Source organism: Perna viridis, chromosome 2 (genome assembly GCF_037379345.1).
Source record: "Perna viridis isolate PV_CMFRI_1.1 ecotype Kerala chromosome 2, ASM3737934v1, whole genome shotgun sequence".
NCBI lineage: Eukaryota > Metazoa > Mollusca > Bivalvia > Mytilida > Mytilidae > Perna > Perna viridis.
In genome coordinates this window covers 69,507,356-69,532,607 of record NC_142446.1, presented here as the reverse complement: position 1 = coordinate 69,532,607, position 25,252 = coordinate 69,507,356, and the positions used below count along the sequence as shown (strand labels likewise).

Here is a 25,252-nt window from a genome sequence, read left to right as displayed (position 1 = left end):
CTTTATCTATTACCACGGTGAAGATATATTTTTTCTATTTTTTATATCGGGTTTATGACATAGGTCGTGTCTTTTTTTATGTAAGAGGACGCTTACCTTACAGGTAAACCTGGTCCTTGCTTCATTTTTAGTGGAGTCCGTGTTGCTAATTTAACTTCTGTTTCTTTTTACGTGTTATTTTGGTAATTTCATGTTGTTAGTGTCTTTTCCCGGTCTAGTCTTTATTCTTTGAATATATTCTTTTAATTTTCGCTCGAAACTTGGTTGCCTTGATTAGTCTGAAAAAAAAAAGATGCTTTCCCTGGATTCAATTTCACTGGAAACTTTAACAAAATAGTACAAAACCTTAAATCATCAACATTGTAATGGAGAAACCCTAAAAACGTATACTAACTTTAATCAACCTTGAAGTTTGTTAACCTTAGTTATCTTTCTTATGCATTTTTTTGTTTGTTTGTTTTGTTGTTTTTTTTTTTTTTGTTGTTTTTTTTTTTTTTTTTTTGTTTTGTGTTTTATTTTGTTTTTTTTACACAAGCTCCAATAAAAAATATGTTACCAATGAATAGTTGGCCCATGGAAACTTTATCAATAAAACTAATTACAGCATTCAAAACTAATACATATAGCATTGTAGCAGTCTAGCTTTTCTCAAACATTTATGTGACATAACTTAGTAGTATGATTTATTCATGAATTGTTTTCGTACGTTTCAGGAAGATGAATCATCAATATGCCTCTTGCATTTCGAGGCAGACAAAACATATATTCTTCATGGAGGATTTCAAGAACTTGATATAACTGCTACTGTTTGTTTCGAATATGTTTACAATCACCTCTTTATACAATTTATATTTGTGATTCCGGATTAAATTAAAGCATTTTATCTCTGTTTTGTGATTATTTTTAGTTCAAAACAACATCCAGATTATAAATATTTAGGCGATACCAACTTTTTTTTGTAGGAGCCCGATATAAATCAATATATCTATCATTTCAAATTATATCAAAATGTTTTACAAAGCAATGCATGTTGCCGAGGTTATCTCGCTGTAAGAATAGTATAAAAACTGCCAAACTTTATCTCTGTGTTTATGAGTCACAATTAATGCTTTTATTTGTTCTTCAGTTTTATTAATTCTTCATTTAAATCCTTAAAGTTAATATTTTAGGTATAATGGCCCATTTATTCTACATTTTGGCTCAGACATTTTTAAATTATCATTTTATGCAGATTCTGACGTCATGGATAAAACTTTAAATGTCACATTGTATTTTTTTATTAAAACCAAAAACAAAGGCCACTGAAATATGCATAAAAAATAATACTTCTTTCTTAAACCGATTCAGCTAACTTGTTCCCAAATGAAGTATACATTATTGATGTTCTTATTTAAACATAAAATATTAACTAAAACGTTAGACTTTTAAAATAATGGTTAACTCTATATAATTTCAGTTTGTCGACTTTGAAAAACGGTGATATTTTCTTAAAGTACAAATGGTTGTTGTAAGCAAGTATTAACAAGCAGGGCTATCTAATCAATACCCTCGCTCCACTCCCCGAATAATCATATGGTCAAAATATAAACAAAAGCGTCAAACAGGAAGTTGAAGAAGATCAAGTGTAAAATTATGATATGGCACACCTACATAAAGTGTCTGTCAAAATATTAAGTAGATTTGATAAGTAGTTGTAGATAACACTGTTACGAAAATTTTGATTTTCAACCACATATGTCAAATAAAAACGAAGTCATCAAGCAGTAAGTTAGTGTCTCAAGTCTGAAAAAAAGTCTAAAAGGCCGCCTGCAGTGCCTAAAATAAATGGATCCACACATTAAAAGGTTTCTAAATCCGTTTTTTTTTTCAAAAATGTTGCGATACGTGTCCTTTTCTTGAAGAATAAGTTCCAACCTTAGTGGCTTTAAATTCATAATCCAGAATATGTATCCCTAAAAGGTTTTTTTTTTTAAATTGCCCACTATCTGTTGTCGTTTCATTTCATCCTCGTTATACCTTTTAAATAGTGATTTTGAAAGTGCTCTTTACTGATATGTTAAATACGGCATGTCATATTGTTAAAAAATAAAGTTCGATACTGCTATTTTGCTAAGGTTTTGATATAGTCCAGAATAAAGATTAAAGTTGGTCTCTTTCAGATCCTGTGTATAGTTTGTTGGGTCGTTGTTTCTTTTTGTTGCTACCTTATCTCTTCTTAGTCGCAATACTATAAAATCTCTAATCTATATTTAACCGTGGTTTTCATTCAATATTATGAATTGAACGATTTACTGATCGCATGAGTGATGTACAACTTTTCTATAATAACATACAGTCTTAATGTTCATAATTTTCTTTATCAAAGTGAAGAACATATTGACATCATCTACACATGTATTCAGTATATAGATCGGTACAATAAATAAGTATCAATAAAAACCATTACATTAATAAGAAACATTTGATTCGCATACATGTAGCAAGAACAATAATTAATTTAGTGTCTATTTACTTTAAGTGGAAACATGAATGGATGGAACTTATCTAAGAAGAGTTTGTTTTCGATGAATAAAATATTCGAAGTCTTTTTTTTTTCTGACTTTTGATTCGTTTAATGTAATATTGATACATAATGTGTTTAAAAGGTATTATAATATTTTGTAAATGTACATGATATTATGAATCTTCTAATTTAAGAGGTATTCCATCGCCAACTGCAATATAATGCCCTCTTTAACATAACGAATGCTTCTAGTAGGATTATGAAATCATGTTAATATGCATGGAATAAGTACTTTCTCAATTAGTAGGTATTACATCGCCTATTGTAATACAATGCCACCCTTAACACAATGAATGCTATTTTTTTCGTGTATTTTCTTAAAAACATTCTACAAGGATTCTCTCCATGTCGATAAAAATAACCAACACAAAAATAAAAAGAAAATATTCAAACACACAACAAACATACGAAAACCATAATGAGGTACCTTAAAATAAAACCACAAAATAAAGGATAGCAAACTTGGGGCTGTGTACCAAAGACAAAAAGAATAAAGGTTAAATGATCATCAAGTAGACTAAAAATTCCGAAATAAAAATGCAAAAAAGCGGGATAAGAGTAATCAAGGGAATCAAGGTTATAGCGGTAATCAAAAGAATGTAATCCAGGGACAAAGACCAGACATGGAAAACAAACATACACAACAAAGAACATAAAGTAACTAAAATTATACATACAAAGTAAGTAAAAAGTCAGGTCCGGGGTAGACGAAAGAGGAAAGGAAAACTATCATGATACGTTGAACAAATAAGTTTTCATGGCGCAGATGTATACACCGTAACGATCCACGAGTTCATGATGACGACCATAAAACTTCTTTAGTGATGACTTCAGTCTCGTAGCAACAGAACCCTGTTCCAGAAACCTATTTGTAAGTATTCTGGCGCTATACAAAAAGTCTGCGTAGTTGGAACAAAAGTCTACATGCACATTTACAAAATATACAACAATATAAGCATGGAATGTGTAAGAATGATTACCTTATACTACTGTGTTTATCCAAGAAAAATGTCAATCACAGCCAAAATCATAAAAAAAGATATTTCTAATATTAAGCAAATCAAACAGGCCTTTCGTTATAGATAAATCAAGGCGTTCCTTTGCTATATCAATCTGACATGAAGGCTTGAAGAGTTCGATGGAATCTTTCATCTCAACAAAACTTAGGGGGTTTGGGGGGTTTTGTGCGTGGACTTATGCTCAATTGGGAAATTATATGTCAATGAGTAATCAAGGGAAACAAGGTTATAGCGGTAATCAAAAGAATGTAATCCAGGGACAAAGACCAGACATGGAAAACAGACATTCACAACAAAGAACATAAAGTAACTAAAATCATACATACAAAGTAACAAAAGTAAATGAGCAACTCGGACTCCACTAAAAACTGGGAGCATGGACCAGGTGCACCGGTAGGGTAAGCGTCCTCTGCTTTTCTAGAAACACCCGCCGAGTTGCTCACAAAAATTCAAGTCCGGGGTAGACAAACGAGGAAAGGAAAACTATGACCCGTTGAATACATCAGTTTTCATGGTGCTGATGGATACACCATAACGATCCACGAGTTCATGATGATGACCATAAAACTTCTGTAGTGATGACTGCAATCTTGTAGCAAAATAACCCTGTTCCAGAAGCCTATATCATGATTTGGAACTGTACCGTTACATACCGTCTTGTATGTAATAACAATGATGCTTAAAACAAATTTTAATCTAATTCCAGTCAATGGAATTTCGATTAAATATTTGCAGTTGCACATTTGTCTAAAATTCCTCGGTAGAAATAGATACTAAGTAAGTTGTTTTAAAACCTATAAAAATGCCCTGCAAGGAATAAAGCACACGCCATTAAAATACAACAATCCTTCCGAGTAAGAGCTTTTGCTACCAAGTAATCAAACACCTACGATGGAATAAGAAAAGGGGATTGTCCGCCAAAATGAGATGGGGTAAATGAGTATAGGTTTCAAAATAGTTCTCACGAGTTATTAATCAAAGATTAGACAAGTATCGAAACCATTAGGAAAGAAACGTAGGAATTTATGATTAATACGTTACATATATAAATATAAACATTAGCAGCGGTATACTATCATTGTAACTCTGGCATCGGAGAGGTTGAGGTTGTTTACTCACTTGGAATATACTTAAAGGAATAAATAGGTAGGTCTTTTGTTTTATACTTTACAAATGAACGTGTAGATGAAACGAAATGATATTGAATTTTGTATTCGCAGTTTTATTTCAGGTGTTTTTGTATGATTTTTATGGAAAGGGTATGGATTATATTTTTATTTATATCAATGGAATTTCGTATAATCTTGTGAAAAAAAGAAACCATGATCATTAAGATGGCTCAAAGGCCAAACCAAAAATATACAAATATGAAGCAAAACAAACTACCAGCCATCTCTTTATATACCACTGAGTTCTTATAATTTTCTTACAAATGGATAAACATCATTTTACTCTGTCCCGAAATTCCTATTCCACGACCTATGTGTGGTCGAAAATAACTTGTTACTTAATAATTTAACATTATTAAACAGTATATATCCATATTTTCTTTGAGTTTGATATGCAAAGTTCAAGCACTTTGAGAGATGGATTAAGAATTATATAATTTTTGTGAATTCATATCGATAGACAATGTTTATTTTGTAGAACAGAATTTGAACTTGTAATTGTTTTTGCTTTTGTTTTGTTTTGGTCTTTTGGTTTTGCCTTTTATTTCTTATGTTTTTATTTTGTTTTTTGTTATGTTTTGGTTTTTTTTTGTTGGTTTTTTGGTTTTTTTGGGGTTTTTTTTGGTTTTTTGTTTTTTTTGTTTTGTTTTGTAGTTGTTTATGTTAGTTTTCTTAGAAATTGAAAATTTAACGCCTTTGTTGCCACATTTGATTTTTTCGAACTATGGGTTGAAACATATTGGTCCATGAGAACAACTCACTATCCAAGTACACTGTTCAAGATAGAGACAAAACAACAGCTTAAGAATTTATTTATCGTGTTGTGAAAGAAGAATAAGATAATTCACATAGTGTAATCTGTTCCCATCGTTATTCGGATGATATTACATCATAGCATGTCCTTATTGCCAAGAATAGTAAAGATGAAAGCATACATGCGTTAAACCCAATCGATTGTACTATCAAATGACAAATTGGGTTTTGTTCTCAACCAATCAAAATGCGACGTTACAAACGTGATATCGTATAGCGGGTAATTTTCGTGGGGTGCTTATTTTGGCATATTTTAGCGGTTTGTCTAAAAACGTCTAAATAAATTCCGTGAAATATAGAAGAAATGCCAAAATCTGTCTTAACCTTTTTACCTAAACATCGTCAAACTTAACACCCGTCATACGTTACTATTTGTGTTTCCTATGTGGTGAGAATTTCACCAATTTTGTCAGTTTCTTTTTACTTCTAATTTTTTTTTTTTTTTTTTTTTTTGTAAATATTGTCATGCCATAATTAGCTTGAAATAAGGGTCAAAGCTGAAAAGGTCACTTTGCTAGATATTCCCAATTTTATTTAAAGGCATCATTTTCATCAAAAGCGATGCCTATGAGATGTTTCATTTATCTTCATTTAGTACAGAATAACCAGCTAGTATTTTTTTTTCAATCTAGATTATGCGTTTGATGTAAGACTCGGTAGATTTAGTTCTGCCCGGGTCAGTGACTTTGACCTTCCAGCTGCTAATTTGGGAATGTTTTCAATCAAACTAGCATGAATGTGTAACATATCCAAGTGCTTATCATATTCTGATTATACTTTAAATCTGATAAAGGGGATGGAAAAATTGAACATATACTTAGATTCTAAATAAAAACTATTACTTTTCATATTGTTCGATGCTTATATGGTATCAATTATATATAGTTCTTAAAATAACGTGTACTTTTGTTTCTTTGTACAAGTTGGTTATTTCATGTTCTTTGTGTCTGTTTTCATCTGTCTGGTCTTTATCCTTGGAATATACATGTATTTCTTTCAATTTCAGCTCGAATCTTGGTTCCCTTGATTACTCTTTCGCCTAAAATCAGTAGTAATGGGTGTTCACATGTGAGACAACGAAAACTTCAAAAAATAATTAACGCCGTGGGCAGTCGTTTGCTCATATCAATGTATTCAGTTCGTTATCTGAGTTTATAATTGTTTGATCGTTTCCTGTGATAATCATTTCGTATCTATACGTCTTATTTTAGACGTTATTTCAGATTAGATAGTTTTTTCACATAAGGTAACCGTGACATATATTTAAAATGTCTTATGAGGATACAATTTTCATCGATTATTGTCAACTGTTTCGTGCGATAATTTTCGAATTATTCCGACGTAATCGGTATTGGATTCGCTTTTACATCACGTGACACCCATGATGCTGAACTATGGCAACGTAACCGATGAACCTTACAACCTCCCATTTCATTGGTCAAACGTGATGACAACCGTGATATTCAAGGCTCCAGTGGGGCATTTGTGTCCGGAATATTTTCATTCTAAAACAGTTTCATATATAACGGTTTACTTGTTGAACCAATTAAATATTTCATTGAAATACGAAACATAGCTCAGTGGTACCATAATCTAAAGCTGTTTTTCTATATTCTTTATATACCAGACTAACAAACCATGAGAATGCGTTGGCTATCTTTTTTTACAGTACTTGCTGATACTCTCTATTGATATAAATATTTCTAACAATGAAAAGCGGTGCAATTAGCATTATATAAAGAAACGTTTCTGCTCTGTTGTATCATTCACGCTTGGATTGTCTGTGTTTAACAAATTGCAATATCAGTGTAAAAACCGGAAAGTTAGAGACCACCCAATCGTCCTGACTTGGTACAGATGTTTCCGAGGGAAATAGTTATTTAAACCAACTTTTATAATGCGCTAAACCTCCCTCTTCCATTACGGTTCACTTTTTCAAGTATGTTATGTTACATGTATGATATGAGTTGTAGTACCTACAATGTTTGATACAGACTCCCCACCATAAACTTAAGTAGGAAACAATATAAACAACTCTACATTAATAGAAGATAACTGGTATCATAAAGCTAAGATTATTGTGTGTTGTAAGCCATATTGTTGATTTGTAAAAAGTGTTACTTGCTAACGTATCTTACTTATCATAAACAATAAGTTGATCTTAAGTATAAGTATGAACAACAATGAGGCAAGGTTAAGCTTTATTGTTTGGAGATATTACTAATATTACCCTTCACACCTGTATTCTATTATGCATGACACACGCTCTGTTTACCTTGTAGCTTGGAACAAAGCTTGGGGAAAACCGTTTGATATTGAGAGGGCTTGAGCTCTGAAAATGTCTTCGAATCAAAATATTTATTTTACCAGTTAATTATCAACAGTTTAAAGATCAAAATATTCATTTTCAAATCGGTCTGGGTTAAAATTGTCCAGTAAATGCTTTCTAAGTAAAATTTGTGCCACGTGTGTGCTTTCCAGTTTAAGTTTCAGTTACTGCTCTGTATATCAGGGATTGATCTTTCCAACTATCTATGTCGTGAAAAGACAACCTTTTTTTTTTTATTAAATCTTATTATTTTTTTAATCCGAAAAATGTTTTACTTTTGTTTTTTTCTGGAACACTGAAGTTGAATATTTTGAAAATTTCGAAATGCTTGTCTGTAGCTATTAGTTGAACATAAATAATTGTATTTACAATAAGTTGCATGATATTTAGGAGAATCAAAACAGATCCAGTCATATTAACAACGCTATTTCTATTTCGAGAGTTTGACAAGAATGAAGAAAGCAGTAGAATTATCATGCATGTGTGTTCACTTTACACCTACCTCATTTATTTTAAGTACTTAGATTACTGTCTTATTCCTGCCATTTGGTTGTAATAGAATTAATTTACATAATTGACATTATAATATGATGTTTACTGTGCAGGTCTTTGTGATTTTTAAATAACAAAAAAAAACAAACATTTTCATGTCTAGGCATGGGGAAACAGTTACCTCCATAAGACGGTTTCTTCAAGGTATCAACCATTAGTTTTGAGATGTCGCTAGGATCTTTTTTTTTCATATGTTTCTAAAATTTTATTTTCAAATAATTGTTTTCCTTCCCCTCTATGAATTATTGTCTTCACGCTGCCTTTTCCAAATCTGATCTCATACCACTAAAACTCACTTGGTTTCTTCCTTTGATACAATTATTTAACGACAATAAATTGGATCAAGGCTGTGATAATTGAATGTTATTGGTGTAGGAACATGTTTTAGCATGTTTGTAATGAATGGATTCGCCATTATGAAGTTCTAATCAAAACCATAGCACCAATTCATCAAAACCTCTTACCTCGTCGAAACGTTCTTTCATCTTACCTTTGTTCTTATGATGTTAATGTGTACCAATGAATACTTAGGTCTTGTTGTGTCGGCAATCTTCGCCTCTGTATCTCTGGTAATTGATTGGGTTTTCATTAACTCTGGCATTTGTTCATGGTGAATTGTTGTGGAGGAATTTACTGTTTGTTTAACAAAGACCAGAGGTCAGAGGTTGTTGTGGAGAAATTTACTGTTTAACAAAGATCAGAGGTCAGGGGGTGTTATGGAGGAATTTAATCTTTGTTTAACAAAGACCAGAGGTCTGAAGTTGTTGTGTTCTTGTTATCGTTGTTACCTTTTGCAATGTGATTGCATGGTTTATTCTTTTAAATGACAAAAAGATGAATAGCTAATAATTATTTTTGCCCATTGCAATGAGCTTTTTTATAATAAATCTTTATTTTGAATGTTGTAAACAAAATTAATGCACAATCCTGTGAAACTTCTGTGATAAGTTTGATTAAAATGTGACTTGATCTTGTCTATAATCCTGTAATCGTCTTGAAGAAACATGTGCAGTCCGCATGTGTGGTCGTCATCACGTCTTACAATTCTTCGGTTTTCGTTTAATATCCTTAAATCATATTTATGGCTATTTAAAATACAGAAACTAAATTTTATTTTATTTTGATGTATCATACTTCATACATGTAGGCAAGGGGTTTGGTTGGTGGTACGACAACCCCCTTTGAAATAAAAAAAATCGTAAAAAAATCAGTTTAAAACGAGTTTTAAATTGGTTGAGCACTATTAAAGTCTGAAAAATTTCGTCCAAATAAATTAGCCCCACCCGAACCCCCATAAAAATTCTGGCTACGGGTCTGTATTTTATAGACAATAGGCATTTTTTACTCTTTCGCGTATTTATGTAATAATTGAAATTTGTAAACTTGTGCCTCACTTTCCCTCTGTCCAACTGTGAGGAATCGTCTTTTAAGGGTAACTTATAATACTACTATCAAAACCCAGAACAGTTGTATTCTGATTCATTTTTTTCTTGCGTTAAAGGAAACCAATCTCACACCTTCCAGTTGACAAGTATAACGACTACCTATACTGACAAGCATTAACATGTATTACATCATGTTATACCACAAATAGAAATAGCGGGATGATGATAATACATTTATCTCTAAACCAATCAAAAACCAATAATATTCTTCCATCAACCAATCAAATTTGTCAAGTTGATGAAAACAGACATGATGGGTTAATTAGATAACATGTAAATAAGACTGATTATCAACGATAAATAATAACTAGGGAGCGTAGCCTCTAAACATAGAGGACGTAGTGCCAGGAGTAGCCGGCTTAGTTTTGGTAAGCTCTCCATGTAATTTAAATAGTTGGAAAACTGTACCAAAGAAACACGATAATATTGCGATGTTAAATGATTTATTTTTAATTTTGTCTAACTTTATTATTGCAATAATTGAAAATCGCAAGTTGTTTTGGAGTACAGCATTTCATTAACACGCAAATAAAAGAAAAAACATAGATTAGAAAAAAAATCGTTATATTTACTTTTTTGTTCTGTTTTGATTGATGAAAGTTTTTTTAATCCAATATCGAAAATGCCATCTGCTTGTAATTTTTATCATTATCTGCATAAATTTTATCGTACAGTTTACCATTTACTTGTTAACTGATAATCATTTTATGGTCATCACTATTTCACTGATAAATAGAGAAAAAGGACAACAGCAAGTTGTTTGTTTTAAATTGTTTTTAAGTCGCTAATATTGTTAGCGACTTTTTGCACTCGTAATTCCAGTACTTTATATTCGCATATGATTCTACATAAAAGTGTGCATTTTTCTCTCTCTTTTTTATGGTTTGTATGAGAACGGGAAGTTTACATTAAAAGATGAAATGATCGGTTAGCACTGAAATTATGTAATATTACCCAGTTTTCGATTCAAACGCAGGGGCTTGTTACAATCGACTATAAAGGTTTGTTTGTTTGTTGGGGTTTAACGTCCGAGCAGCAATATTTCAGCTATATTCAGACGATGAACATGAAATGGATGATTAAATGAACATGAAATGGAAAAAAGGATGGGACACAAGGATAATAGGGTCGACAAATTTTGATTGCCACTGGAAAAAGGGGGGATGGGTAAGGTCGGGCAATTAGCCTCCTGTGGCGGAGCGCAAAGGTTCCTACTCCTATCGAATACCACAGCAGGGTTCTTTAACGTGCGAGGAACGTGGCGTCTTTCCCAACACGGTGCACCACTATGGTTTGCGGTCAGGTTTTCCGTATTATAGCCCGACAACCCCAGCATGTAACACGCCAGGGGTACCCCATTCCACCACCTGGGGCACACATCCCAGTTGCTCTGTGGGCAGAGCGCCTAGCCCCCGGCTAGGTTCTGAGCACTATTTAGTCGCCTTTTACGACAAGCTTAGCGCTGCTGCATACATTTATTTATGGATTTCGTAAACTGTAAAATGAACTTCTTCGAGGCTTTTTTTTTTGGCACCAATATCCTTAAGACTCTGGTCATGCGGGATGGATCCAGACACTTTGAAAAGTAGGGGTGCCAGCTGGGTTTCCTCGAGAAAAGGTGGTTGCTAGAACCCAACCCTCTGGATCCGCAACTGTCATGATGTGATGAAATGTGATCCATTTAGTAGGGTTAGAAAACGAGAAATAATTGTTGTTCTCTTGAACTCTTTTAAAGTCTTTCTTTTAAGTCGACATACATGGTGTATAATCACCAATTATTAGTAGTTATCACCTCGTTGTATACAGGTGCTACTGTAATAAAATGCATGTTATCCTCTTTAATCTTTATTAACCAAGGAAGTCAAATACAATCAGTAATTTGGCATGTTGTAACAGGTCGATCATATTCCCACTGATGCCTTCCTTTGTCTAATCGGTATTATTTAAGTAGGTTGGGTGATTCATAACGATTAATTTGCATATTTTGGTCTGTGTGTGCTCCAGGTTGGTAGTTGTATGGTCGATTACTGATCAGTAATCATTAATATAAAATTCCATTATGAACAACAATATGCTACATGTAATCACATATTACGGTATAGTCGTTGTTACTTAAGGCATTTAGTGTCTTCAATTGAACATCCGAAGTGTATGAGTGGCTGTTTATGTCATAATAGGGATATTTCTATTTCTTATTTTCAACAAGCATCGGCTTACTTTTGAATTATCGGCTTAGTATTCAGAAATATGCCGATATTTTTTTCCTTTATGCATAAAGTTAAAAAAAATATATACTAGCTTACAGAAATATGCCTACTATAAACACGAACCGCCTCTCATACAAGTGGTAGGATTTATTCGTTCGATCAGATCAGTTTACACGTGTAGAAATGTCAAAACTTTAGAAAATAAAAGAAAATATTACAGTTTTTATCATTAAAATGCTCGTCAGTTCCCTGATTTCCGGTTGTTGGCTGGTCCGAAATTTTGCCAATGCTCAAATGTACATCATTGTCAAATGAACGTCCTACTAACTTACCAAAAAGGAAATTGACGAGCAAAAAAACTTCCCAGCTATATTTGGTGGTAAGACAAACCCCACAGTCTTATTTTTATTCTCTTTTTATGAATCAAGCGTAAAGTATACAACCTTGATGACCTTTGTACTCACCACATGTCTATAAGGTTACCTTACCTCAACTAACCACGTGTTTATATTGATGCAGACGATTAAAACCATGTGCACTTTACCATTTCCCCAATTAACTCCCGCCAGGAAGCTTGTTGCATGGAGAAAACCTAATTGGATAAGTTTGTTTGCAGTGGTATAACATGTGAATGGACCCCGTGCCAGTATATATTTGGTTTCAAAGATAAGGATATTCTATTACATAATAGCTGGTTCCAAATGTAACTGTAGACCGATAAATGATGTAGGAGTAGAATAAACTCATTGTACTTGTATCTCTCCTTGTTCGAAAACTTATATTGAACACGAAATTGCAGCACGATTTCATTTAGATTTAGTGAAGTTTTTGGTAAGCTTAAATGTGCAAATAGTAAGTTACATAAACACAAACCGCAAAAATTTTAGCGCGTGCTTCTCGTGTGGCAATCGAAAATTAACCATGGTTGTGGTATCGAAACCTTTTATGGACGTCATATTAGAATGCAAACAAATTTGCCAATAGCGTGTTCTTTGCATAGTTAGATCCATTGAAAGACTAGTTCCTGGCTGATAAGACTGCACTGATTACTATGCACATATACTCCTCCTTTATATTGTTCTGCAACCACAACTCACTGAAGATTTATACCATAAGATGTTAGGAATTGCCTTTTATATACATCGTCTTTAATCATCGAATGTTAATAATAGTACTTGTTTTAAAAATGATTCGTCGGCGGCCACTAGTAAAAAAATGAACTTACAGTACCGCATCAAGGGAATCACCTTGGGGGAGGGAGGCTAGGGAGACCCTCAACAAATCTTTGTTGTGCGTCCATATACACACAAAAATGTGTTATTTTCGTAAATTTTCAAATTCATAAATGGGGCGCCCCCTCCCCAACCGCACATATACGTCAACTCTGTGACCAAAAGTACGCCTGCTCTCAATATGTAAAATCGGTCGACATGAAACAATTTATGTCAGTTTCTATGTATCTTTTGAGTGCGTAGACAATGATCTTTCGTTAGACACAAATTCTGCGTGGAGTGTTCATCATAAACGAATAAAATAAATTTGGTTTCCTTTGATGCATGCAGCAAGTAAAGTAAGTTAGTATGTTAACATATATTCGCTTTCTCATGCAAAAAAATATCATTTCATACGATTTTCATAAGACCTTTGCGTGATTTTCCGCCCAATCAAGCAAATAAAATTATGACAGTTTACCTTAAATTCACGTGAATCAAGACTTCTCGCGTTAAATTCATTTCAAATGAATTTTGCGTGAAATTCACGTTAATTTTGAATAAATTTCATGTGAAGAGTATTTGCATGTGAACCCTGAGCTCGAACATGCCGTTATTATAGTAAAAATTGATTTAGTTTTATGATGAGGACGAAATAGACATAAGTGATCAGGACTTTATATCTGATACAGTATTAGGTGTGGTTTTGATATATGTGATCCGATTTCCTTCACATACACGCATGTTTAAGTTGTGGTTACCCAATTTCGTAAACGTTTGCGAGACTGCAGTGGCAGTTACCGCTTTTTAAAGTTTTTTACCTATCGATTTTCACCGGTGTAACTTACGTAATTCGGCGTTACAGATTGTATAGGTACCAGAAAAAAGGATACCAGATGAAAAAATTGCGTTGTTTTATTTCTGTGTATCAAATTATCTCACAAAACGGCTGTTGAAACGGTTTTCCCATGCCAGTTGCATGCATGTTACAACCCAAAAAAATCGTTAAATTGAGTACCAATCTTTTTACATTACATTCTGCCAGCGTGACGAAAATTCCTTTTTATGCTCTTGGCAAAGTATATTTATGAATGTTCTGAGAATGCCTCTTTGTCTTTTATCAACAAAGCCATTTCTGTTCCCAAGGTTGTTTGGCCAATTTCCTTTATCTAACTCGACATACTGACTTGATAAAATACGAACAATCGTTGAAAACAGTGCCAAGAAAAATACCAGTTTATTTCTTATCCGGAAAACTTTGCTATTGAAACTAGTTTCAATTTGCCTATGAAAACAATCAAGTATTATCCAAAGCTTTGATGGCATGACTGGTATTTTAGGGTGTATCTATTCATGCAAATATCGATAATATAGACTCAACTATTTACCTGTAGTCAAAAAAAAAAAAGAATGGGACTCTCTACACAATAGATTCAAAGATACAATGGCGAATTCGGAACATGATTTATTTAGTTCAGATATGATGCACTCAGTCATAATAAAAAGTTTGCTGCTCGCTTCATACTCACGTGTTGAGTATACTCACTCTTATGTATCCCTATTTACTGCACTGGCATAATTGTTAGGACAAAAATAAGCAATATAACAGATACTCGGGGAAACCCTCTGGCAAAACAACGCCGGGGTCATAAAAAACGAGAGAACTAATCGAACAAGACAAACGGACAAAAACGTACTCACTAGAAAAAACGTACAGCGGGTGCTCCGGAAGGGTGAGCCTACTATGCTGCTCGTTGAAGGTCAGATCCGATGAAAAAGGATAAAGTATTCTCGATTTTAAGTAGCAGGGGTTTATCTGGTCGTAGGTCTTCATTTATTCATTTTTTAAGTAACAATGTTATTATAACAACATTTTCTACGATTGAGTCGACTTTGCTTCTGTCTATGCATGACAGTGATCCTCCCTTCAGTTTTAAAGTGCTCTGTTGCAACATTTTATTTACACGCATTGAATCAAGGGGATTTGGTATTTTTGATGATTAATTATCACTTAGTACATCTTTTTTGATAAATTCTCTTGATGTTTAAACAGTATTTAGGATCAGTCTATTTGTATCAGAGATTGTATCGTACAGATCTCTCTGCAATGATATTTAACAGGATGTATATCTTCACTTCTAACTTTTCACTATCCATCTGCTGTACACTCCTTATTAATTTAAGTAGCAGTCTTAATAAAAATCAGACAGGGTGTGATTCATGCATGTTAAAACCCACCAAATTCACTTTTACTTCTTGTTCAGAAACAGCTATTGACCACATAACCATCTTGGTTTTTCATTTGGGTGTTGCGCTTTTGAGATAATAATTTATATTAGTTTGTACATGAAATTAGCACTTTGCAAGAGTTATCCTTGATGATTTGGTTTGATTGGTTGATTTTTGTGGGGGATAAAGTGTAGTTTTCTCAAAAGTACAGATCTAAGTGCAGAAAGGACTACTGTCACTCAAAAATATAGCACATGTAGACCAAAAAGCATCGTTTGTTCCCTTTGTTTGTATACACCATGAATCACTTTACCATAGGCTGTGTCTGAATCTTATATGGAATGGTAACTAAACGAACACGTATATGGCTTGTAGTAAGTCTCAAAAGAGATTGATGTAGATGTATGAACATTTCTTCATGAATAAAACAATTTGATAGTTTATATAGTCTCGTTTTGCTTGCATAAACACAAATTTCTAGGATAACAAATTCGGTCAAGTAAAAGGTCATTCATTTTTTTTTTTCGAAATAACTCTTTTTGTTCGAATTGCAAATGGGAGAGCCCAGTTTAGCATTTTTTAAAGTTCTCATTTCTGTTTGTAAAACGTTAATACTTTTACTAAACAGGAATATTGAAATTGAATCAGGAAAGGTGATTTTTAGATTTACTTGATTTATAATGCATAGCAAAATGACATTTCGGAGTAATAGTATGTCAATTAGTCGACATTTAAGAGTGACGGACGGGCAGACAGACGAGGACAGACAGGGGCGTAGCTAGGCCTGTTTTATTTGTACGCAAAATTATGGCGAGGGGTCTTGGGGCGGGGGTCGCTCAAGGACCCCAGTGAGTCATTGCATAAAACCTTTATTTCATCTTTAAAATGTCTGTTTTTATTTTTGTTACTTTTTCCGAAAGTACGCAACTGCGTATTTGCGTATAGGCAGCTACGCCCCTGACAGAATAGCACATGAAATTGAGATTAGCATTTCATACAATATTTATGAGATAGTAAAGCTATCAAAGGACTTGTTTATGTACTTTCAAATAACATGTAGTAAGATCAAAAAGCATGCGTGTATATAATATAAAAACAAAATATTATCATTTTTCTTGTATTATAATTTCTGCTTATAACTGACAAAACAGTTATACACGATTCCATTAATGATCATCAATACCCATTTGTTTTGTCTTGAGCCTGTTACGTTTGGAAATAATATAAGCCGACTTTCATGCGGTGATGATAGGTTTATTTTATTACATGCACATGTTAAAAGCATTTCGGTTTTATTGAAATATCCATGCTCCATTTCCTTATGTTCATTTGATTAAAGCATGCAGTTGAATAGTGCTTAGTGATATGATAGTCATCGCTATAATTCTGTTGCGCATACGAACTACGCAACCTTCCGGTGTTTTTCTGAAACAATTCAATCCAAACTGAAATACGAAAGGAAATGTTTCGAAATGAACAAATGAGTATCAATTCCAACGTTCACCGGTTTCAAAACTTAAGCTAATTTGATATTTTCTCGTTTTCTTTTTAGATTAGACGCACACAATGGTCAGCTTAATTGATTATTTGTTGCCTGAAGAATGGAAGGAAGTTTCAGTCGGTGAAAGGGGAGAAGGTAAAATTAATTGTCTGATTGGTTGAAATCTATTCCACGCATCGCTCAGCCGATGACATTGTCATTTTTTTCCCACGGTAGTAAGAGAAAAATTGCAATCTTTTTATTCGACCGCAAAAAGTGCGGTCGTAAATAACAAAATGTTAGCGTTGTCGCCTCATCAGTCGTTCGTCGTCAGTAAAGTTTACTGTCCGCACATTAACTTAATAAACGGTTTGAATTTGTATTAAGTTTAAAGATGTATAGTCCTTTCTGGGCCTCAGGTTTACTTTCGACTAAAATGTAATTTAAGTATTAATTTAAAAGGATGAATCTAACTATTGTTTGATATGCTAGATAATGATCTATTTAGATTTTTTATTCTTGAATTGGTTTGGATTGGGGTACAGATGGTCCAAAATTAAACTTAAAGTTTTCTTAGTGTCAACAAAACATATTGTGGTCTTTGAAGCTGCTTCCTGTATTTGGATATTAGATTTTGGACCAGGTGTTCAAAACTTACAATAGTATTGGTATAGTTTAATATTTTGATATTTTTCATGCGATAAGGTAAAATAATTATCTTGGTGTTTTACTGTTTACATACAAAAATTATACTCTGTAGTTTCTTAGACATTTCCACTGTACTTACATTATGGCTATTGGGTCTGTATACTGTATGGAAGGTAATTTTCGCTGGAGCCAACTTTCGCCCTTTGTTCTACGAATAGGGTTGTATGTATTAAATTCTCGCGGTTTTTAATTTTTGAGTCCATAAACACGGTTTACACGAGACTGTTGCTTTAAATCTGTCGAGTTTTTATTTTCGCAATTTTCTGAACCTCGCGAATATGGCGAAAATTAGAACCTCGCAAAAAATACCCACTATACGGTATATTACATATTTTTAAGTTCTTTGAACACTATCGTTCTGTGTCAGAAATATTTGCTGCGTCAAATCACAAACTCAATTCAGACCTATATTAGGCTAGAATTGTGTGTTCAAATTGACCAGGGTGCAAGTTCTGTGGTCGCACCAAGATGGGCACTGCAAAGCATTTCATTTAAGGTGTTGGTATTCCAGAAATCTAAGACACTCTGCAATAAATTCTAATTTGAAAACAAATCCAAATGCTCTGAACATGAATCGACATAAACGAACAAATTTCAAAGAAAGAAAGCTTTCAAAACAAAACAAAAAACCTCAAGCTCTATACTCCTGTATCTTGATGCATTGTTGAATTTGAATAAAACCTCAGCAGTAGTTAATGCTCCGGGAAGATTCTGCACGTTTATTTTTTATTTTTTTTGGTTCCCACAATTCTTGCTTCTTCATCTTTGCAGTAGCTAAAACTTACTTTTCAAATACTTTTTTTCAGGTTTTGTAGAATATCATGTGATGCAAAGAAAACATACCGACCCAAACACGATAGCATTTTTCTTAACGAACGACCAAGGAGATGGAGTCACTGCCAAACTTACTGGGACTCAAGCCAACAAAGATCCCATTAAATCTGTCGCTTGCTGTGAATTTAAAATTGATGGCGAAAATATTGTAGGAGTAGACATTTGTGGCGATGTTGTATTAAAGCAACAGAAAACATAACTTTGCGTGTATCTGATAATTGTGCGAAACGTTATTGTTCCAGTTTCCCTGAAACAATTCCAGAATATATGGGAACTCTTCCCCCAAGTATATTCTTGTGTATTGTGTATATTTTGAGATGTCGCCATTCTTCATAAAGCTCCCGTCTTTCCTTCAGTGTTTAGTTGTAACCAACAACGAATCGAGCTCGCCTCGTCAATATATACATTTGGCCTATTTACGAAACTATTTATACATTATTATCTGTGTATGAGTGTAAAAGGTGACTAATCATGCATTTTCAATGGACTCAAATTTGCATAAAGCAGTAGGAATTACTAAACTGTACATTGCTCAATTTGAAAACCGTCTATGTGCTTGTTATCCATATTCATTCACCATTTGGTCAAGGTTTGTTCACCTTTTATTTTGTTATTTTTGTATTAAATGTATATAATACATGACAAATCGTATTTAAGTTTTGTCTGTTTTATGAACGGATGTGTTAAATCGCCTTTTCGGTTACCATTACAACGCCAAAAAATGCTTCGCAGGGCGCAGCTTGATACGATCACAGAGGTCGCATACTGAACAGTTGGGGCAAGAATTAAATCTTGAAACAGCTTTGAATTTTGATTACGATTAGACATTTGACACAAGATAAAAAATATTACCTGAACCGAAGTGGTATTTTTTTGCCTTATTCCGAAATGGTTCCAGTCAAAACCTGCAAAATCAATCCCATATATCCTTTGGGATATGGCACTTTGTGGTACAGTTTCAAAGCAATCCATTCCCTCTAACTCAAGTTATCACCCAGAAATCAGAGAAAAAACTTGTTTCTGGTCCCTTTGTGGCCCCTTATTCTTACTTGGCTGAAGCCAAAGCCCCAAAAATCAATCGCTGTCATCCTCTTGTGGTATGGCACCTTGCAGTAATCCAATCATTTTATTATATAGACATAAGGAAAATGGCAAGTTTCAGCCCCCTTTTTGTTCCCTCTTTCCTACAAGCTTCAAGTCTTAACCCCCAAAATCAAGCCCAGTCTTCCTTTGGTGGAATGGACCTTATAATACGATTTCTAAAATATTCATTCACAAATAGTTATTGTCTGGATATAAGGAAAATGCATGTTTCTGGTCCCCATTTTTAGTTTTTACCCCCAAAAAACCAATCAAGTCGATCCATTATGGTGTAGAATATTGTGGAACAATATGATAAACAGTCTATTCTTTTAATAATTGTAGTTAATATATAGTTAAATTCTATGAAATTCTTGTTTTAGGCCCCTTTTTTGTCATAATTCTAAAACCGTTGAGGCCATACCCCCAAAAATCAATACCAACCTTTCTCGTGTGGTTTGGAACGTTGTTTTGTCGAGTATCAGCAATAAACTGTAACTGTTGATTTGATCAAATATGGGAAAAAACAGTGACTTAGAATTCCCTGAACAAAAGAAGCGGACTCATCCCTACAGCAACAATACTTAAACAGAACAGAATACATAGCTTATAGTACTAACTGCAGAACAACAACAAAAAATGAGCGTGTATATGGTACAGATAGAGTTGCCTGTTCAGTCTGTTGATATAGAATAATAGAGATGAATAAGTTTGCTTGTGTGATCAAAAATAGTCACAAGGTTCATAGAACTATGAATACATCCCAAAACAAATAAAATCAAATAAATTCGATAAGTAAATGCATGTAAATATAGTTTTGAATCAGTTGTAATGTTCTGTCAGATTCTACTCAGACGTCTTTCTGGAATTTCCATCTTCTGATCTAGGTTGTCAAGAATTGTCTGAAATTACGTCACATATCATTGTTGTCTAGAAGTTTCAACAAATAACACAATTTATATCTTGTTGTATCTGTAAGTTCTTAGACTGTTCGAAGCTAAATATTGTATGATATTCAAAAGACTGTTGGTTAAAAATTGTATGATACAAATTTAAAAACTGTCAGATATTAAAATTACTAACAAAAGCTTAAAACAATTGTCAGTTATTCAAAAGACTGCTCAAACTAAAACATGTCATGTATTCAAAAGACTGTTCGAAGCTAAACTTGATCAAATACGGATAAAACGAGAACAAGAAGACGTTGATTCTCTGCTAGAGTGATTAAAGGTCTTAATTTGAAACGAATGCAAGTTTTGGTAGGTCAATGAGTGCCAGGCTACATCAGTTTTCAAAGACCCCGATGTAGCAAAAATATTGTCTACTATACATGAAAAATATGTTGTCGTATCAGCAGACGAAGCCCAAAACAACATTGATTTTGTCTGCAAAACGTTTTACATCCAATGTTTATTATCAGAGGTAGACGTAGAAAATAATAGCAGTTATAAGACCTATACTGCTACCACACTCTCCAATGAAGAGATTGTGGAAAACCATAAATCTGTGCTATCCTCTTTTGGCCTCTCTACCAAGGACGATGATTGTGATTTACCGTCTATGTACTGGATTCATAAACTCCACAAGAATCCATACAAACCACGTTTCATAGCTGAATCTGCGAAATGTACCACCAAACCTCTTTCAAAACTTTTAACTTCTATACTCACAACTGTCCAAAAGGGTCTGCAGTCCTACCACTACACTTGTTACACCCGTAGTGGTATTATTTTGTACGTCTACCTCTGATAATAAAGATGCTAACATGCTTTACAAACCTATCAGCTCTGGCGGCTGCTATATCAATTCCAATCTTCAATCTAAATAGATAAAACTATTAAAATAAACGTAAGGCAAATATCTTTAATTTTCAAACAGTATCATATTAATATTCATTTACATGACACCGCTAATGGAAACTCATTATGAACAAGAAAGGCCAAATCTATTGAATACAATAAATAAATTGGTCCTTTACGAAATTTAGTTTTTTATCTAAAATAAATGTTCACAGATTAAATAGCAAATCATCAACTATTTCGAGAATATCCTCTACATTTATATTGAATTGTTGTAAAACTAGAGATATAAGTACAATGAAGTAGTAAGAGATGTTCATTTTCAATTTGCCCGGAGTTGCATACTGTACATACCGTTCAGAAACAGGGATATTTATTTGCCGTCTTTTTACTGTCGTTATAAATGGGAATTCATCCCATTTTTTGCTATAACAGAACGTTTTGTTATGTTCATGAGTATATTTTCTACTGGTCTTTGTACCAATTCTAGTTTTGAAGATTGACCTGTTTTTTCCTTACTCAGAATCAGTTGATTAAAAACAAAATAAAGCAGAGGTGGTTGGGGTCCATGTTCCCCTTTTCCTGATTATAGTTTAACAGTTTTATTTGTCTTAAATGGCATACCAAAATACACGTGTAGAAGACATTTATCAAAAAAAAAAATAGAAAAAAGAAAAAGGAATTTAAAAAAGAAAAAAAAAAGAAACTACAAAAATAAAATCAAGATGTAATTAAAAACGGAGTGAATTAATTTAGTCTGTAAATTGCCTTAACTCAAAACGTTTTGTCCGGTTGATATAGTTATGAACAGACGAAAAATATGAGTATTTTGATCATTCGACAAGACAATAGAAGTTATTCAGAGTGTTAAAAATCATCCTAACAATAGTTCATTGTGTTAAAAAATCACGCAAATGACACACAAATCGAAAAATAAACATATTACAGTAAATTTATGTTAACGTCTTGACTTGATCAAAGATTTTTTATATCAGCACAATTTGTCCAATCACGGTGTCCTGAAGTAATCACCCGAGCAATTTGTCCAATCACGGTGTCCAGAAGTAATCACCCGAGCAATTTGTCCAATCACGGTGTCCAGAAGTAATCACCCGTGCAATTTGTCCAATCACGGTGTCCTGAAGTAATCACCCGAGCAATTTGTCCAATCACAGTGTCCTGAAGTAATCACCCGAGCAATTTGTCCAATCACAGTGTCCAGAAGTATTTACCCGAGCAAAGGTACACAAACGACCGACCTGAATTAAAGAGAAATAATACCGTTCTACTTATATATGTGTTCTATAAGATATGCTCCGTTTTCAAGGCTGGTTTTAGACTTATTGTATATTGAAGCGACCCAATAAGGTTTTCTATCCTCTCTATATACATGAGGCACTTTGACCCCCGCGCCATGTACTGAAGCTGCTACTTTTTTTTCATCTAAATATTGTCGTTAAAAGATTAAATTAAAATTTGAGCAAATACAGAAGTTAAAATATTCTAAAACGTAACTTCCATAATTTAGTGCGCAATCATTTTTATTAGATGTACGACTACTGTCGTATCACAAAGAATACAAATTGTATTCTGCGATTTATCTTCTTTTAAATTTTAGTCTGGTGCTTGGGTTTTTGTTTCCTAGCACCCCATCAGCGCCAGGGGGTGACTCAAACATCAATTTTCTAATGAATATGTTTCTCAATGAGCGTCAAGCGCGCACAAATCTGAAAACTTATATAACCAGTGATTTCACGAAACTTCAAGATGACGTCCAAAAGTTTAAGGTCTCAGTATCGTATTAATTTTCCCATAGACTTCTATAGTGAAGTGCATATTTTTAGGATTTTTTAAAAAATATGTAAATTGATTCAATAAAACTTTCACTTATGTAGCATTTCTAAGGACATGTGAAAAAATAATTTCCCGCAAAGAAAATAGGGTGAGTCCACGAAGATCGGACAGAAAAGTAGTCTCGAACTATAAATAGCTATTTTCCCTACTTTCACTTTCGTTTTGCACTCACCAAATCAACCTTTTCAGTGGAACATTTTTATGATATTGTGTTAGATTTTCTTTTAAAAAAGTTCTTCATCTTACAGTGTGATGTTTGCTCTATTTTATAAGTCATTGTTCATATCTTTTGACAAAATATTAGTTTGTAGAGAGGCAAAAAGAAAATGCACTATATTTTTATAGCATCCATGTTTTGACGTACACCTGCTCAGGGATATGCAATACGATACTGGTACCTTAAACAGTGTGGTTGCCATAGTTCCGTTTTACCGCTATTAACGACAATCGTACACAAATTTTAAAAAATAATCTGCAAGATGTACAAAATGAACTAAATACCATAAAGTGAAAATATGCTGATCATGAAACTTTCATGAAACTAAAACAAAAACTGTGGAACTCGAACGGGAACTTGGTATACTAAAAGGGCTAAAGACTTTTGTTGACCTAAGCACAGTTGCTTACCTAAAAAAATCAGACAAACAATATCACACGAGAAGTGAAAGCAATTAGGAAAAAAAACAAGCTGGTTTAATTTCTGACGAAAATGCATGGAAACAAGATTGTGTTGCACTGCACAAAAAAATCCAAGAAACAGAGGTAACAGTGAATATGACTTATGAATGGCTGACAAACGTAACTGAAACAGTAAACTCGACAATTAATGCTGTTAAGCAAGACTTTCGAAACCAGACAAATAACTTCGCACGAGATTTAAAAACAACTGAAGACAAACAAACTCAAATTATTTCTAATGCAAATGCTCGAAAACGTGACTTTCTTGCATTATATCAGAAAGTCCAGAAATCTGACGAAACAATTGATAAAACGAACAAAAAACTGGACAATGTAACTAAGAGTATGGAACTCAGTGATGTTAGGTCGAAAGAGTAATCAAGGGAACCAAGGTTATAGCCGTAATCAAAAGAATGTAATCCAGGGACAAATACCAGACATGGAAAACAGACATACACAACAAAGAACATAAAGTAACTAAAATCATACATACAAAGTAACAAAAATAAATGAGCAACTCGGACTCCACTAAAAACTGGGAGCATGGACCAGGTGCACCGGTAGGGTAAGCGTCCTCTGCTTTACTAGAAACACCCGACGAGTTGCTCATAAAAAGTCAAGTCCGGGGTTGACAAACGAGGGAAGGAAAACTATGACCCGTTGAATAAATCAGTTTTCATGGTGCTGATGGATACACCATAACGATCCACGAGTTCATGATGACGGCCATAAAACTTCTGTAGTGATGAGTTCAATCTTGTAGCAACATAACTCTGTTCCAGAAGCCTATTTGTTAGAGTTCTAGCGCGATACAAAAAGTCTGCGTAGTTTCGGCAAGCTCTGGCATAACGTATGAGTTGTGATATGAACACTCCATACGCAGGAGCCGAAGGGATGTTGCCACAGATGAAAGAAAAGTTGACAATTCTGAATGAAAAGTCATCACGTTTTTCGTAAAGTTTGGTCAATAGTTTTCCTTTACCATCGATTTCTAAGTGTAGGTCAAGATATGAGGCTGACTTCACAGTGTCTGTAGTATCCTTTATCTCAAGTTCTTTTGGGTAGATGCGATGTATCAAATCCACGAAATTAGGATTGTTTAAAGATAATACGTCATCTATATAGCGGAAACTGGGATTGAAGGATCTAGCCAAACGATATTCTTTCTTTCTGATCAGATCAGCTATAAAGTCAGCCTCATAAGAGTGAAGGAATAGGTCAGCTAGTAAAGGAGCACAATTTGTTCCCATTGGAATGCCGACCGTTTGTTGAAAAACACGTC

At 33.7% G+C, this 25,252-nt stretch overlaps 1 protein-coding gene across 2 annotated transcripts; it reads left to right on the top strand.

Moving 5' to 3' along the window:
- The first annotated feature begins 4,585 nt into the window (after positions 1–4,585).
- LOC148626701 (uncharacterized) lies at positions 4,586–19,210 on the top strand. Of its 2 annotated transcripts, none has more exons than XM_088570915.1 (3): positions 4,586–4,728; positions 17,090–17,173; positions 18,532–19,210. In XM_088570915.1, the coding sequence occupies exons 2-3, from the start codon at positions 17,104–17,106 to the stop codon at positions 18,756–18,758; spliced, it is 297 nt and encodes a 98-aa protein (XP_088427041.1). In that variant the 5' UTR covers positions 4,586–4,728; positions 17,090–17,103; the 3' UTR covers positions 18,759–19,210. The 2 variants fall into 2 exon arrangements, with proteins under 2 accessions (XP_088427041.1, XP_088427042.1); XM_088570916.1 differs by lacking the exon at positions 4,586–4,728 and adding an exon at positions 10,124–10,258.
- The last annotated feature ends 6,042 nt before the right edge of the window (positions 19,211–25,252 follow it).

Bases quoted from the DNA above. Each gene is read 5' to 3' on its own strand.
- LOC148626701 (XM_088570915.1), top strand. From the start codon at position 17,104: ATGGTCAGCTTAATTGATTATTTGTTGCCTGAAGAATGGAAGGAAGTT. The intron at 17,174-18,531 runs GTAAAATTAATT...ACTTTTTTTCAG, and splicing joins AGTCGGTGAAAGGGGAGAAG to GTTTTGTAGAATATCATGTG.